Genomic DNA, 17,064 nt, shown 5'->3' on the forward strand with positions numbered 1-17,064 from the left:
GTTTCTTTGCTTAAAATTTTTGTCAACAGCGTTTGCGTGTCAATAAAATACGACGATTAGTTAAATTAGTGTTTATTTTTATTACAGCAAAGTAAACTTAGATTTGGTAAGGTTAAAAGGATTGTTAAGAGTTTATTAGTGGTTAAGGTTTAAAATATTTTTTTGTTTAAAAATATATTAAAATAATATATTTTTTTATTTTTTAAAAAATTATTTTTTATATTAACACTTCAAAATAATTTGAAAATTTAATAAAAAAATTAATTAATTTTTTTTTAAATTTTAGTCGTGACCAACCTACCATCTTCCAGTCACGGCATCTTAGAGTCATATACATGGTTACAAGAGATTGCACGTTTCTTTGCTTAAAATTTTTGTCCAAAGGGTTTGTGTCAATAAAATACGATGATTAGTTAAATTGGTGTTTATTATTTATTACTACAAAGTAAACTTGGATTTGGTAAGATTAAAATGGTTTTTAGTACTGTGGTGTTGTGGAGGTTATAATTTAAAATGTTTTTTATTTAAAAATATATTAAAATAATATATTTTTTTATTTTTTAAAAAATATTTTTTATATTAAAACTTCAAAACAATCTAAAAAAAATTATTTTTAAAAAATGTTATCTTAACACTTTTCAAACATTATTAACGATTTAAAATAGTAGTTAACTCATGGATCTAACATTTCAATTAAAAAGAAAATTAAATGATTCTGGGTTTTCATTATCTTGAGTTTTAAATTGAAAATGTCGGACTTGAATTTTTTTTTGAATTGGTTTAAATTAGGTTGTACGATCTGGTTCATATTCATTGTCTTTACAAGTATTGGGTGCGGCCATTGGGTAATAAATTGTGACGGCTAGTGAGAGAGAATGGTTTAAATGTGTTAAGAGAATATTTGTTTTTGTGTTTAAAATATATATTTGATTTTTTTTATTTTTTAAATTATTTTTTTAATGATTTTGAATTGGTTTAATGTGTTGATGTTAAAAATAAATTTTAAAAAATAAAAAAAAAATTATTTCAATTAAAAAAATAAATTAATTTGGGTTTTCATTATCTTGAGTTTTAGATTGAAAATATCGGACATTTTTTTAATTGGTTTAGATTAGGTTGTACGATCTGGTTCATATATTGTCATTGCAAGTATAGGGTGCGGCCATTAGGTAATAAATTGTGAAGGTTAGTGAGAGAGAATGGTTTAGTAAATGTATTTAGAGAATGTTTGTTTTTGTGTTTAAAATATGTATTTGAAATTTTTTTATTTTTTAAATTAATTTTTTAATGATTTTTAATCTTTTAATGTTAAAAATAAACTTTTAAAAACAAAAAATATATTTCCAAAAAAAAAAAACAACAACTAGCACAATTTTAAAACTATCTTATATATGTTCTCATATTACCAAGGGTTAATTGATGTATCTATTTTTATATTTCAAAAAATTCTCTGACGTGTCCTTTTTAGAATATTTAATTCCCGTATCATACATTCATGACACCTTGCCAATAAAAATACCCCTTTAGACAGCCAAAAGGAAAAAACCTTCTATACATAAAAACTGTTTTTTTTAATAAAAAATTAAGAAATCAGAAAAAATATCTAAAAAAATAAAAAAGTGGAACACCTTGAAAATTGAAATAACTCATAAAAAATAAATTTTTTAAAAAACTCGCACAATACAAAACTTATTCTATTACCAAAAGAAAATTGAAATAACTCATAAAAAATAAAATTTTAAATTTTTTAAAAAACTCGTACAATGCAAAACTTATTTTATTACCAAAATCGTATTTCTATTAGAGGCTTAACGAACATGTTTTTTTTTTTTGATTTTACGAGTCATCTTCATTTTTTTCTTTTTCTAGACTTTTAGTGTTTTCATCTTTAGGTTTTTTTAACAGGCATCTTAATTCTCTTTAATTATATTTTAAAAGCTAATTTTTCATTTGTTATAAAATTATTATTTTCTTTAAGTAGTTTGATGGATTTTTTATCCAAAAAATAGCATAAACTAAGGTGTATTGAAAAAATATGAATATAGAAGGACATATGAGTGAGCAATTAAAAAAAAAAAACATATGAGTGAATATCTTTGATATGCATAAGTAGATATATGAATTAACCTTGTTACTAAAGTATGAATCAAGTGAGAATCTTTAGTAAATCAATAAAAGTTTACCCACTCGTAACCTCTTTAAGATACAATCTATCATGATCTATTTTTTTATTTTTATTTTATATGAATTAACCTTGTTACTAAAGTATTTTTTATCTTTATTTTTTTTGTATTTTTAAAAATATAAAATCTTTCTAAAAATATAATTTAAATTGAATTATTTATCCATGATCTTTTTAGTAGCTTGTCAATAATATTTTATGATAATTTTTATATATTTTTTTCATCATAATCAATTTTTTTTTCAGAATCTCTAAAACATCAATTATCATTTCTAATTACTATAAAATGAGATAGCAATCATTCTTTCTATTTGTACAACACTACACCAAGAATAATTTAGTCATTTCAATAACTTTTACATGCATTTAAAAATGAAAATCTGGTAGAATTTTCTGTCACCAAATATAGAGGAACGTTTACATAAAAAGATCGAAATAAGGAACTCTTCTGCCTCTCTTTTCTTTTTTAAAAAAGCGTAGTTCCATAGGAACATGGTGCAGCTAGGAAAGAGAGAAAATGGTACGCCTAGCTACCAGCATTTCCAACCAAAATAATAACACAATAAGACTAATGAGTTAGTTGCTTCATGACGTAGACGTTTAAACACGTAAATTAATTGCGATAGGCGTAAATGTAATATACATTTAGCTCATGGCTAGTTTTTCAAACTTAAATTTATCCTTTACATGTACTTGTCATTCCTGTAGGCACAAAAGGACAAGTGGTGCTCCAACCATTTGATTATAAAAGTATTCTCATAGCTGGATGCTGAGTTGCCTTGGGACTGATTAAGCTCTCTCTCTCTCTCCCCCTCAGTAGGTGCTCCAACTAATTAAGCACTTTCTCTCGACTTAAACAGTTGCTCCTCCCTTGTTAATTTGGACTCCGAGGAGGAGTTAATCAAAGGAGGAAATGACTGGAGGAGGTTTTGTTGCCAATGGACCCGCCAGTGGCTTTAACGGTAAGGTAACTGTGCCGGTGGTGATCACTTGCATCGTTGCTGCATCAAGTGGTCTCATTTTCGGCTATGACATTGGGATTTCAGGTACTTTGAATTCATGTTTTTAAGATTAATGTTTGATGCGGGGTAATTAATCTATATATCACGTAACAAGCTATGCTGGTTTTTCTTTTGTCATGGAGGATTTCATAACCTGTTTTGATGTTATGCTTAAAATTTGCTGGCCGTTTCGAAATCATATCAAATCCGCGCATGGTTAGAGGCCAGAAGTTAAATTGATAGTGGGGCTAATTCATATTTTCAGAGTATTAAAATATTGCTTTGCTTGTTATTCTAAATAGAATAATAATAATTAAAAAAAGTATTAACAAAAAACTCAGGGGAAGGGGAAGTCATTGTAGCCCTTGACTCGGAATGCTATTTATTAGAATATTGTTAGTGTTCTGACAGATTTTTTTTTCTGACTGAGAGAACCGTTGTACTAGAATTTTGGGGTAGGATAGTATTTTTACCATTATTTATTTTTAAATTGTTTGAGGTAGATTAATCCTTTTAATTTTTTAAAACAATTAAATAGCTACCTCAGGAAAAAAAAAAAAGTCTTAAGCCCAATGGTTTCTATGTCTTAATTTTTTTAATTAAAGTTAAATTATTTAATATTTTAGTTACTAATTTATTTAAGCGGATCACACATAGTAAATGGTTTATTTGTTTTTGAACAAAGAATATGATCCACTCTGGTACATTCTTTGATATTATTTTGATATTATTAGATCTGTCTTATCAATTTTTTTTTTTTTTATAGATAATGTAGTAATTGAAACTTTAATGCAACTTCAGGATTTCTTTCTCATCTCTTTTAATTGCAATTTATACTAACTCATTTAATATATATTGTGTTTTTTACATGTGAGAACTTTACATGTCTTGTTTTTTAATTGCATATGTATGGTTATTTCACAAATTTTTTTCACTTATTTTATTTCATTGTTTTCGTGTTAATAAGCAAAAATATCCATTATTATTATTATTTAATATGATGGCATAAAAATCTGGGTGAAGCACAACCTTGAATCCATTTTTTCTCACTCAAATCAACTGCTCTGAATATGATTATTCCGTCATTATGCAGGAGGTGTAACAACAATGGCACCATTTCTAATTAAATTTTTCCCTGAGGTATTCAGAAAGGCATCGAAGGTCAAAACAAACATGTATTGTCAATTTGATAGCCAAGTTTTAACAGCATTCACATCATCACTCTACATAGCAGGGCTAGCTTCCTCCCTTGTAGCTAGCCGCCTCACTGCAGCAGTGGGGCGCAAGAACACCATGGTGATTGGTGGCTGCAGTTTCCTTGCCGGTGCCACCATCAATGGTGGCGCTGCCAATATTGCCATGCTCCTACTTGGTCGTATTTTGCTTGGATTTGGGGTTGGTTTCACTAACCAGGTTAGTGGATCCTTTCTTGGACTTGGATTAGGCAGTTGAAACTCATGTTGAAAAGCTCTTTGAAATGTAATTTAACTCCATAAATATAATTCAACTTTACACGAGAGAAAAGTATCCCCGCCTAGAGGGCTATATGAACCTGGAGTTTTACAATTTAGTTGTTCTTCACTGAAGTTACTACCCTTGTGTTTGAATGAAGGCAACTCCTGTTTACCTATCAGAGGTAGCACCTCCAAAATGGCGTGGTGCGTTCAGCACTGGCTTCCAGTTTTTTATTGGCGTTGGGGTAGTAGCAGCCAATTGCATAAATTTTGGAATGGCGAAGCATAGCTGGGGATGGCGTTTCTCCCTCGGCCTTGCCGTTGTACCCGCTGCTATAATGACAATGGGTGCGCTCTTCATCTCAGATACGCCAAGTAGCCTAGTAGAGCGTGGCAAGATTGAACAAGCTCGAAAATCTCTGACCAAAGTTCGAGGAATCAACAGTAACGTGGATGCTGAACTAGCTGATCTTCTTAAGTTCAATGAAATGGCAAAAGATGCCAAAAAGGAACCTTTTCTGACCATATTGGAGAGGCAGTATAGGCCTCACCTGGTGATGTCAATTGCTATACCTTTTTTCCAACAGCTAACTGGGATTAACATCATTGCATTCTACGCGCCAGTTATTTTTCAATCAGTTGGCTTTGGAAGCGATTCGGCATTAATTGCAGCTATTGTGCTAGGATTAGTTAATCTTGGTTCAATCCTTGTGTCCACGGGGATGGTTGATCGGCATGGTCGAAGATTTTTGTTCATAATTGGAGGGATTCAAATGTTCATCTGTCAGGTATGAACCATCCAAAGTGGATATTTAATCACATGCACAGTGTTTTAAGGAAGATTTTAACATTTTAAGATGCATTTTTTGAAGGTTGCGGTGACCATAGTGCTGGCTGTCACTACGGGCATTTCAGGCACGAAGCAGATCTCCAAGGGCCACGGCGTGTTATTACTTGTTTTAATGTGCATCTATGCTGCTGGTTTTGGTTGGTCTTGGGGTCCCCTAAGCTGGCTCGTGCCAAGTGAAATATTTCCTATGAAAATTCGATCAACAGGCCAAAGCATAACTGTTGCTGTGAATTTTGCTACTACATTTGTGCTATCACAAACCTTTTTGACAATGCTATGTCACTTCAAATTTGGCACATTCCTATTCTATGCTGCTTGGATTGCCTTGATGACAATTTTTATCATACTTTTCTTGCCGGAGACTAAAGGAATTCCCTTGGACTCGATGCATGAAGTGTGGGAACGGCACTGGTATTGGGGTCGGTTTGTTCGAGGCAGTGGGAGGTAAATCCTGGCCTAACAAAATTTGGTTTTGAGATTTGCTCAATTGAATGCTGGAAGAAATATTAACAAAAGTAAAATCCTGTTCTCTTTTCTCCTACACACTGTTCTCTTACTAGACGGATCTCTGAAGCATTGTAAGAGTTTGTATCATGTAAGATTACATGTTTTGCATCTAGTACGCAGTGCTTCGTTGCTCCGGACCTTGAGCAATACAGGGGAGGAGGAGGTGGTCAAGGGTTTCCTGTTCAATTGACAAGAGTGTGGGTAAACAATTATAAATTAGCTTTGTAATTTATCAAAATGAATTAAATAGCTCTTTGATTATTGTTGACCATGTTTAGTTATACAGTCTCTGTCTTAAAAATTGCATTATTTTCTCATCGATATTTCCATAACATGTATTTCTTTTTCTTTCATCTCTTTATTTTTAAAATAAAAAATTAAAATTATCAGTAGAAAAAAAAAACAGACTTTAAAAAAAAAAAACCACGAGAAGGGATCTAGTTATAAATAAACTTAAAAACACATAGATTAATATTTGGTTTCTAAAATCATGTTGACTAATTAATTATTTTTTCAAAAACACAAGGGCTAATTCATAATTATCTAACAAATATAAGCACAATTTATAAATTAGTAAACGAAAAAAAAGGTCTGAGAGTTTCTTTCATTATTGTTGCTGATTCCCGGTAACCGAGTTTGAAAAAAACCCTATTGGCCCAATTATAAAACAAGCCTAGCTTACCGCTTTAGTGACCCAACCATTCAGACCTGGCTGGGCTCTGTGCATGTACTGTTTTTCTCTGACTATATATATATATATATAAAATTTCTTCTACGAATGCCATATGCTATGAAAAGAATGAAACCTTCTTTTACATCAGAAAGTACGGGGTGGATGGTGATGCCCAAAAACAAGGTTTCCAAGAGGTCAAATATTGGATGAGAATCAAAAGAAAAACTATCGTGACACAAAGAGGTGCAACGGCGTCGTTTAGGTCTACTGCTAATAGGCTGTTGATTCATCAGATGACTCTGGTATTATTGGTTTGTCAACCATGTAATCTGTTTGGGCACAAGGAAAATTAAATAATGTCATCGATATCGGACAAGGAAATCATGACTGATTTGTTCGCAAGCAGTTACATAACCTGTCTGTTTCTCGTTAGGCCGAAGAAAATAACACAAGTCTACTCTTGCCAACAAACTACAGGCCTTTTTTGTTTTTTTTTTGGTGTCTCCAACGTCCGTCCTTGCTGTTAAGGACAGCAGTAAAGAACTGTCATTCTGTTAGGCTCTTTCTGGCTCCCCTGTAGGAAAGCAACGGACCTGTCTCTTTAAATCAATGGCATGTCTGATCTATCTGGTTGCTAAAGCTCTTGCTTAACCTCTCCCTTATGTTTTTCCAATTAAATTTCTGATATCTTTTCCTGCTACTTAGGAATCCAAGAAATTGAGGATTAAACTGTACGTAGGAAATGGCAGTTGCCCTTGAGATTGGGAATGCCAATAACTTAGACGGGAATAATAATTCTGGGAAGATAACATTGTCAGTGTTGATAACATGCATCGTTGCTGCATCAGGCGGCCTCATTTTTGGCTACGACATTGGAATTTCAGGTACCTAATTCTAGCTATACATACCTGTGTAATTGTATGGCAAGAGTTCTTTACATTAATTGATCAAATAAATGAGGGCTTATGAGTTGGTTAAATAAATGCCACCAATTGAAGATTGCACGTAGCTGTTAAAATGGAATGAATAACCTGAATGTGGCCAGAGCTTTGAAACCTGCAAAGTGAAGGCTTCAAGTTACTATAATCATAGGGAGGTGATTCCCTCATCCATTCTGTTCCTCTTGCACCTGGGATATCCAGAATATTCTGATTAATCACAATCTGACAAAAGGTAGCTACTAATTCATGGAATCATGATAGAAATGGTTTGCTGACAAAACGTAATGCATCCTTCTTACTTCTTAAAATGTTCATTTTAATCCATTTGGGAGGCTCATTGTGCCTATTGCGTAGTTGTTTCTTCTCTCCTAGGCGAACAACAATCCTTCTGTCATGTCAAAAAATTTGGCATTCTAATTCGGTCTTGGGTTTGGATTGTTGTCGGGTGGATATTTGCTGTCCTTTATCGATATGTTTTTTTCTTTCGAGTTCACTAGAATGTCCATTAACAGATTAATCTGTTGTATATTTTTTTCTTTTTATTTTCCACATGTTTAAAATCTTTTAAATTGAATTCAGTTTAGATGTTTTAATGAAATCTAAAACAGATTAATCTGTTGTATATTTTTTTCTTTTTATTTTCCACATGTTTAAAATCTTTTAAATTGAATTCAGTTTAGATATTTAATGAAATCTAATTTTTTTAAGTGTTAATAATTGAATTTCAATAAAACTTAATCTCCACAAATACAATAAAAATAAATTAGAGATCACCCTTCTAATTTACAATTTTAAAGTAAAGGGATTTAACATTAAAACTAACTTTTCAACTTATTTATCAATTAAATTCAAATCAAATAATATAATTAATTTCATTAGTAATCAAATCAAATACTATAATTGAATTTGAATCAAACCAAAAAACACAAATTTATGTTATTGTCTTATGTAAAAAAAAAAACCATCTTAATATAAAAACTTCATTTTTTTAAAAATATTTTAATATATAATTTATATTATTCTCTAATAAATTTAAAATAATAAGATTCGAATTTATAACAATTTAATTAATAAAATTTTCATATCATATATTAAGAAACCATTTTAATAAAAAAATTAAAATTTTAAAATTTCAAAATATATTTATATCACTCTAATACCTTTTCAATCTCCTAGTATGATCTTGATATTGATCTTGCGTTGCTTGCATTATCGTTCTCATGTACTGTAGGCTATGAAAAATTAAATTGAAATGATGCATGAAAATTAAGGATATTGGAAAGAGCTATGCAGTTATTCCGTATAAGCAAAATTTATTAATTAATATGATGCCGTCAATTCACAGGAGGTGTTACAACAATGCCATCTTTTCTTGAGACATTCTTTCCTTCAGTGGCGAAGCAGGCTGCAGAGGCCAAAAACACAAACATGTACTGTATGTATGACAGCCATGCCTTGACATTATTCACATCATCTCTCTACATTGCAGGGTTAGTTGCATCACCTGTAGCTAGCCGCCTCATAACTACAAAGGGTCGGAAAAACGTCATGCTGCTAGGTGGTTGCATCTTCTTTGCTGGTGCTGCCTTGAACGGCTTGGCTGCAAATGTTCTCATGCTCATTCTGGGTAGATTCATGCTTGGCTTTGGGGTTGGTTTCAATAACCAGGTTGGCTACCTCTTTCCAATACTTTCTCATATGGAATTGAAAATCATGTTAAAAAAGCCCTATAATATAATCGAACCCACTCTAATGCATGATAACTGATAACAGAAACCTAAAAACGAAATCGTTAAAGACATTTTTCTGTATAATAATTTAGGTATACCATCAATCTTACAAAATTTTGCTGACTGACTGAAAGGGCACTCATCATGTATTAAATTTTTCTTTAATCAAGGTGGTGCGGATCTTATCACATTTAACATGAGAATCATTATTAAATGAAATTAGTTTATTAAACCTATTATATGCACATCAGAAATTAGTTTATAAAATATTGTCAAAATTTTCTAACATATTACAAGTGTTGAAATGAAGGCAACTCCGGTTTACCTATCAGAGGTGGCGCCACCAAAATGGCGTGGTGCGTTCAGCACGGGCTTTCAATTCTTTAATGGAATTGGGGCGTTATCAGCCAATTGCATAAATTTTTTCGTGGCCAAGCACAGCTGGGGATGGCGTTTATCCCTCGGCCTTGCTGCTGTGCCCGCTGCTATAATGACAATAAGTGCACTCTGCATCCTAGACACGCCTAGCAGCCTAGTGGAGCGTGGCAAACTCGTAGAAGCTCGGCAGTCTCTGATTAAAATCCGAGGAAATAAAAGTAACGTGGACGATGAACTAGCTGATCTTGTTAACTCTAGTGAACTCGCTAAAGCTGCCCACGAACCACTTAAGACTATATTTGAGAGGCGTAATAGACCACATCTAGTGATGGCAATCGCCATTCCCTTTTTTCAACAATTCACTGGGATTGGTGTAGTGGCATTCTATACGCCAGTTGTCTTTTCATCAGTTGGCTCTGGACAAGATTCCGCTTTAACTGCAGCAATTGTTCTAGGTGCAGTTAACCTTGGTTCAATCCTTGTGTCGACGGTTGTGGTGGATCGTTATGGTCGAAGATTATTATTCATAATTGGTGGAATTCAAATGTTCATATGTCAGGTATGAATCTAATTAACAAAAAAAATGTAGCCATATAAATATCATACGCACAACATTGGTCTAATTTAAGTCAAATTCTAACATTTTTATTTATGTATGTTGTGGCTTTTTTATGAAGGTTGCGTTGTCTATTCTGCTTTATATCGCAACAGGTGCTGCAGGGACTGAGAAGATCCCCAAGGGCTATGACCTATTGTTACTCGTTTTCATGTGCATCTATGCTGCTGGTTTCGGCTGGTCTTGGAATCCTCTAACTGTGCTCATTCCTAGTGAAATCTTCCCTATGAGAATTCGAGCCACGGGAGTAAGCATAAATATTGCCGTGGCTTTCTCTGTTACGTTTGTACTATCACAGTTCTTCTTAACCATGCTATGTCACCTCAAGCACAGCCTATTTCTGTTCTATGGCTGTTGGATTGCTGTGATGACGGTCTTCGTTGTGGTTTTTTTGCCGGAGACAAGAGGAATTCCTTTGGAAAAAATGGATGAGGTGTGGATGAAGCACTGGTACTGGCGTCGATTTGTTGGAGGGCAGTTGTAGCTAGGTGTTGAAATTTATGGCTTAAATTGGATAATGCGGTGGTACTGCTCCATGGGAGTTCTATTGTCAAGAAGATAATGTGAATTTGAATTTGATTGATAATGATCACATTAGACTTTAGAGACCTAAAGGTCTGGCCTTCGAAGATAGCGGAGGGTGTCGTAATCAAATTCTTTGAATTCAAACCAGTCAATGTTTCGTGTCAAGGGATTAGGTAGAATAAGATTTGGACTTAGCTTGGCACTTGTTTCCTAGCTGGAAATGTACTTCGCAAACTATAGTAGAAATTTCAGAAAAAAGGAAAGGCACCTTTGTTTGTAATTTGTCATAAAAAAAATTAGTGTGGTACTAGATACGTTGCCCAATAAGCTGAGGGCTACGATCCGAATCGTGCACTGAATCAGTTTCAAACGATGGTGTAGGAAAAAAAAATGCAAAAAACCGAGTAACACTCTTGATCACAGCTGAGAGACAAGAAATTGTTAATTCCTTTGTGTGCATCTTTCTTTTTTTTCCTGTAAGAAGAGACGTGTGAGAGCAAAACAAAGAGTGGCATGCTTTAATTTAGTAACTATGATGTAACAAGGTTGCAGGGAGGAGAGATGACTCCTGAGCACCATAAGATTTTGAGGGGAGGAAAAACTTGGTAACTGATAATATAAAAAATGCAGTGCTAATTGAAAGACAAATTGTGAAGAAAACGTGTAGATCAACAACAATAGTGGCAGATAACAAACATAATCTATGCTTTTATCAAAATAGATAATTCAATGTTATGCAAAATAATAAAGAGTAATTAGGAGGGTTAGAAGAAAGCTGCTGAAGAAATGACAGAAGGGCAAACGAACGGATAGTCGCTGCAGACCTTCAAAAGCACCAAGGTTAGGATAAGTTGCTGAGCAAACAATGCCTGTTTCAACGTGAAATCAGCTCAACTAAACCAGCACAATGTGCGATGTGCGCTTGAGCATGAATTGTTCTCCTTTTTCAAAAACAACACAGCAAACATATAAATTTAATTAGCTCCCCTCTGGTTTAGTTGACATATGCAGAAACAAATGAGAGGAAGGCAGCAACAAAATTTCATCAAGGCAAAGCATAAATCACATTGAAAACAGGTCACCACAACATAACATCGTCGCAACCAGCACTTGACGATAGATGGGAATACCTAGAAAAATAGGGAACCTAGGCACAGGGAAAACAGCAGCGAAAAGTGCAAAAACAGCTTAAAACAATAAGGATGGAGGCCTAAATAATTTTTTTTAAAAAAAAAGCCAATGCCAACCTCAAATCAACACCCACGCATCGAATACCTCAGATGTAAACCAGCGCCTGAAAACATTAAATCTGGGCGTAAAGGCCAAGTCATCGAGCAACCTGCACCTTTCATTATCCTTGCTGGTTTGTTTTAGCCTGCCTCTTTACTGGAAAGTTCAGCAACACATACGTATTGTAAACAAGCACATAGACAAATGGAAGAATTAAAAATAAACATTTGCGCAATTTTTTTTTTAATATATCGACAAGCACATGCTAAATTAACATGTGCCATTAGAAACACTATTAGAAAATTAAAAAAAATAAAAACATCAATGAAAAATATTCCACGGATAAAAAATTGTAATGAAAAATTTTCATATATAATTTTTAATGGAAACAACAACAAAATAAATTAAAAAAAATTTATCAACAATTATAACATGTCAAATTACCGATATAATTTTGTTTGATAATTTTAAAAAGAATTAAAACCCAACAGTACTCTCCCCCTTATTTTTTCTTCTTCAATTCTTTGATTTCAATTCAAACCCTAACTCAATTTCTTCTAATTTTTTATAGTTCCTCTCTAAAATCCAGCCACCCCAATCCACTAGTACTAAGCAACCTTTCTTCCTTTGTTTTATTTATTGTCATGTTTCACTCCACCAAGTAAGAAAACTATCTATTTTTGTTGTAACACCCATTTATATTTAAACTTGATTTATTGAAATTTATTTGTAGAATTTGTAGTTTGCATTTATATTGATTTTTTATTTATTTTATAATAATAATTTTATTGTATTAATGTATGATTTGTATTTTAGAATTTATTTGGAATTTTAGAAAAATAAATTTAATTTAGCACTTGATGAAACTAAGTATGATTCTATAATTTAGATGTTTTAGAATTAAAGAAATCATAAGTAGTTTAGTGGGTACCAATTTATTTATTTTTTGTCAATTTTGTGGTTACATTAGAAATTTAAAGAAAATTGATTTTTGTGTGGAATTGATAATAATTAAAAGCTATTAATTAAGGGTGAATTAAGTATAGGTCCCAACAAATTTTAGTATTTATGGGTTTTTGTTGAAAATTTAGGAAAAAATAAATTAATGTATAATTGGTAATAATTAGAGCATTAATTGATGATGTTATTTATTGATGATAGTATAATATGAAAATTTATGATGTTTATAATTAAGATAGTGATAATGATAATAGTAGTTATGATGATAATATTTATAGTGATAGTTATAATAATAATAATATATGTAGGAGTAATGATGATTATTATGGTAATGATGATTATTATGGTAATGATAATATTAATAATGATTATAATGTGATAACTAGTGAAGATAATAATAGTTTCCAGATTCTTTATTTTATAAACAGTTTCTTTAAGCTTATCTTCACTAAATTTATTAAGTGGTAAGTTTTCTTCACTTAATTTTTACCTTATTAAAATATTTTAATTTTTTTGCTTTATTTATGTTTGTTTATAATGAGTCAATTTTATTAAGCTTTTATTTATTTTTTATAAATGAATATTCAATACACTTAGATTTTGCAGTTAGCTAAATCTAACTAGTGATTGTGATATTGTTGCATATTATTTTGGGATTGAATGTGGTTGTAATGTACATGTAATTATATTTAATACTTGAACAAAACTCTATTGTGGTATGTAATATTTTGTGTTGAACTTGATCATGTTATATTCTTTGATAATGAATATTTGAATGATGAGAAGTAAATAATTATTTGAATTACTATAAATTTGATGTGTTTTATTTGATTTTTATTTTAATTTATTTATGCTTTTTATATTTAATATTTATTTTAAAAGTTTGAAGTATTAAAATATCAAAAATTTTAAAGTATCAAATCTTTAATTAAAATCTGATCCCCTCTCCTCGATGCTATTTTAGACTTTTAAAGGCAAGAATAATCTTACTAAACATAACAACAATTTGAGAGTATATTGTGTAGTTTAGTTTCAAAATTAGATTAAAAATTAATTTAAGGTTAGTACTTTAGTTTAGAAGTTCGGCTAAATTTGTGTGGTTGTAGTTGTGGATATATATATATATATATAATCCCTAAAATATTCAGTGACAACCAACTCAAACACAAATATAGTTCACTTTTACCTCGTATTTTAGTTGGTAACCTTTTTATGAGCTAAAATGTTAACTTAAGTATGTAGTTAAATCTTCAACGACGGTTTTATGTCCAAAACAACATAAATTATGCATGCAGGCAGCAACTTGTGTTTTTTTTTCAAAACAACATAAATTATGCATGCAGGCAACAACTTGTTTTTTTTTTTTAAAAAAAAAACAATTCTCGTGCATTCAAATGCATAATTATATTTTGGATGCTAGATCGAAGGCAATTTTGATAAGGGTTGATGTCAATTAAATTTAAAATCTAACCTGCCTGTAATTGATGTTTTTCAATTTTTTTATTTTTTTAAAAAACCTTTCTTATCTTAAAGTTTTGGAACGTACAGGGAAGTTATGACAAGGATATGAACATATTGACACACCTCTCGATTCTTTTTATTCCTGAATTTAAAATATCTATTACCCTCTTTATGGCAAAACTAAATAAAAACGCACCACCAACCGTCTGCACAACTTGCTCAGGCGCTGTAGTTTGTACTGGAACAAGCGGACCCACCTGATATATCTTGATCATAAAAAAAAAGTAACCATGACTTTGTTTTTTTATTTCAAAAATATTTTTTAAAAAACTTAAATATTTTTATTTTCTTGTTTTAAATTTTTTTTTTAATTTTTACATTATTAAATATTTTTATTTTCTTGTTTTAAATTATTTTTTTTTAATTTTTACATTATTTTAATATGTTAAAAATAAAAAAATTATTTTAATATATTTCTAAAACAGTATATATTTTAAAATATAGTCATTACCTCGACTAAACAGGCTAAAAAAAAATAAATGCATGATTGCAGAGTCTATTAGTTAATGATCCATGTCGCTAAATGAATTTCCATAGTCGCTAGCTACATGGAATGTAGGTTTAGCGGAAGGTGTCGTACAAATTAATATAATCGACGAAACTGTAATGAATGATCAAAGAGTGAGAGACACAAGTATTAGAATAGACCTCTCTGTGTAAAGTATCACAAAGCTCTCTCTATATTTATAGTATAAATAGTTTTAAACATTTAAGTCATTATAGTAGTTCACCGTTTTCTTTTTCCTGTGACACCAAGCATCGCAATGGGCTCCAAGCTTAAATTTCACACACACGCACACACAGACAGCTAGGATAATGATGAAATAATCGATGAATCTCTTCATCATGATTGTGATTTTATGCTTAATAAATTGCCAATTTAAAAAGACGAGTAAGAACCCCAATCAAATGGATTTTTTTGTAGGGAAGAACTTAATTACAAATATTTTGCATGAAAGAAGATAAATTAAATTAAAGAATAGAATATGATAAAAAAAAAACGAGAAAGGAAAAAATAGTGAAAGAAACCCATATTTATTAAAAAGTACAAAAACTTATTTTTTAAATTTTTAGTAAAGCTAATTTTATTTTTTTAATAATCATTGAGGATTTGATTAGATAGTCAGATAAAAACTAACTACAAAAAAAAAAAAAAAAAAAACAAATTAAAGAAGAAAAAAGAAGAAGTAAAAGCAAGGCTTCTCTTACTCCTGTCACAAACACAAAAACAAAAACAAAATCAGCTAAACCTTAAGAAGTAGCATATAAAACATGAGCTGAGATCCCCACAAACTTATGCCATAGATGATCTATGAACAGATGCAACAATAACCCCAAAAAATCACCACCTCCATAGTCAAGTACCAAGAAATTAATGAATCGGATGCAACGAAGCCCTCCCCTTTTCATTGTTAGTCCAAAGTAAAGTACCCTCAACATTACAAATAAAGTCAAGTACCATGTAAAAAAATTCTTCATTTTTTGACCGCAACCACAAAATCAATCGATGCAAAATGAGATAAAAAAATCCTATCTCAGATAGAAGCTCGACCATTAAATATCAAATCATTTCTTGCTATCCATATACCCCAAGCTATACCATAAGATATATATATGTGTGTGTGTGTGTGTGTGTATAAAATCTTTTTTCAAGTAATGATCTTAACTGTTTAATGCACGTATTTTTTGCACGAATCACATGATTTAACAGAATTGAATAGAACAAAAGGGAAGAAACCTTAACAAAATATATAATAAAATGGTAGAATTCATAAGAAAATTTTGTATAATGGCAAATTCTAAATAAAAGAAAATACTGCAGCAAAACATGTCATTAACTCTCATGATGGATCCCATTTTGACATGTTAAAATCACAATTTTTAAACAATATAGAATATATAAAGTTGAACATGAAACACCCATTACAAATTTTAAATCTTTAGAATGAAACCTAAACTTAAAAATCGAATATACAAGTGTACCGAAAACATGTGATGATTTCTCTTTATTTGGACTGAGAAACTAAATTGGGTACTCTCGTGCAATGGAATTTAGAAAAACCAGCCCATTTGCACTTTAGATTTAATTTCGCTGTTAATAAATTGAGTACGTACATTAACCAAGTGTAAGTGACATCGTACCTCGATTTTGTCTTTTTTCTGGAAGTATTTTACACTGATAATTTAATGGTTATAAGAATAGATTCTGACAGTTCTCATTATCCCGATGAAGTAAAATAGATCTTTGAAGAACTTGGAGAGGGGGAGTAGGGAGATCGAGAGATAGACATAAACAAAGACATAAATGAAGCGAAGAAGAGGTGGATTGAGAACATTTAACAGATAGAACGTGATGAGGAAAGCGAGGTGTTGGTGTTTCGATTCAATGGTCATCCTTGAATTCTGCATTTAAAGTGAATTCAATTAGTTAATGAAGGCAGGTGGACTCTCTGAACAACTTAGGTAGATTTACAATCTTTACTAGTTATCATGTAG

At 31.2% G+C, this 17,064-nt stretch overlaps 2 protein-coding genes across 2 annotated transcripts; both read left to right on the forward strand.

Moving 5' to 3' along the window:
- The first annotated feature begins 2,945 nt into the window (after nucleotides 1-2,945).
- On the forward strand, nucleotides 2,946-6,317 carry LOC105119874 (Major facilitator superfamily protein). Its single transcript, XM_011018070.1, has 5 exons — nucleotides 2,946-3,228; nucleotides 4,277-4,596; nucleotides 4,796-5,425; nucleotides 5,510-5,931; nucleotides 6,048-6,317. The coding sequence occupies exons 1-5, from the start codon at nucleotides 3,096-3,098 to the stop codon at nucleotides 6,067-6,069; spliced, it is 1,527 nt and encodes a 508-aa protein (XP_011016372.1). The 5' UTR covers nucleotides 2,946-3,095; the 3' UTR covers nucleotides 6,070-6,317.
- A 432-nt stretch (nucleotides 6,318-6,749) lies between these two features.
- On the forward strand, nucleotides 6,750-11,166 carry LOC105119886 (sugar transport protein 5-like). Its single transcript, XM_011018080.1, has 4 exons — nucleotides 6,750-7,551; nucleotides 8,954-9,276; nucleotides 9,649-10,275; nucleotides 10,394-11,166. Exons 1-4 carry the CDS (start codon nucleotides 7,410-7,412, stop codon nucleotides 10,814-10,816), a joined length of 1,515 nt encoding a protein of 504 aa, XP_011016382.1. The 5' UTR covers nucleotides 6,750-7,409; the 3' UTR covers nucleotides 10,817-11,166.
- Nucleotides 11,167-17,064: the final 5,898 nt, after the last annotated feature.

The sequence above is a fragment of the Populus euphratica genome, unplaced genomic scaffold, assembly GCF_000495115.2.
Source record: "Populus euphratica unplaced genomic scaffold, PopEup_1.0 scaffold6.1, whole genome shotgun sequence".
Lineage (NCBI taxonomy): Eukaryota > Viridiplantae > Streptophyta > Magnoliopsida > Malpighiales > Salicaceae > Populus > Populus euphratica.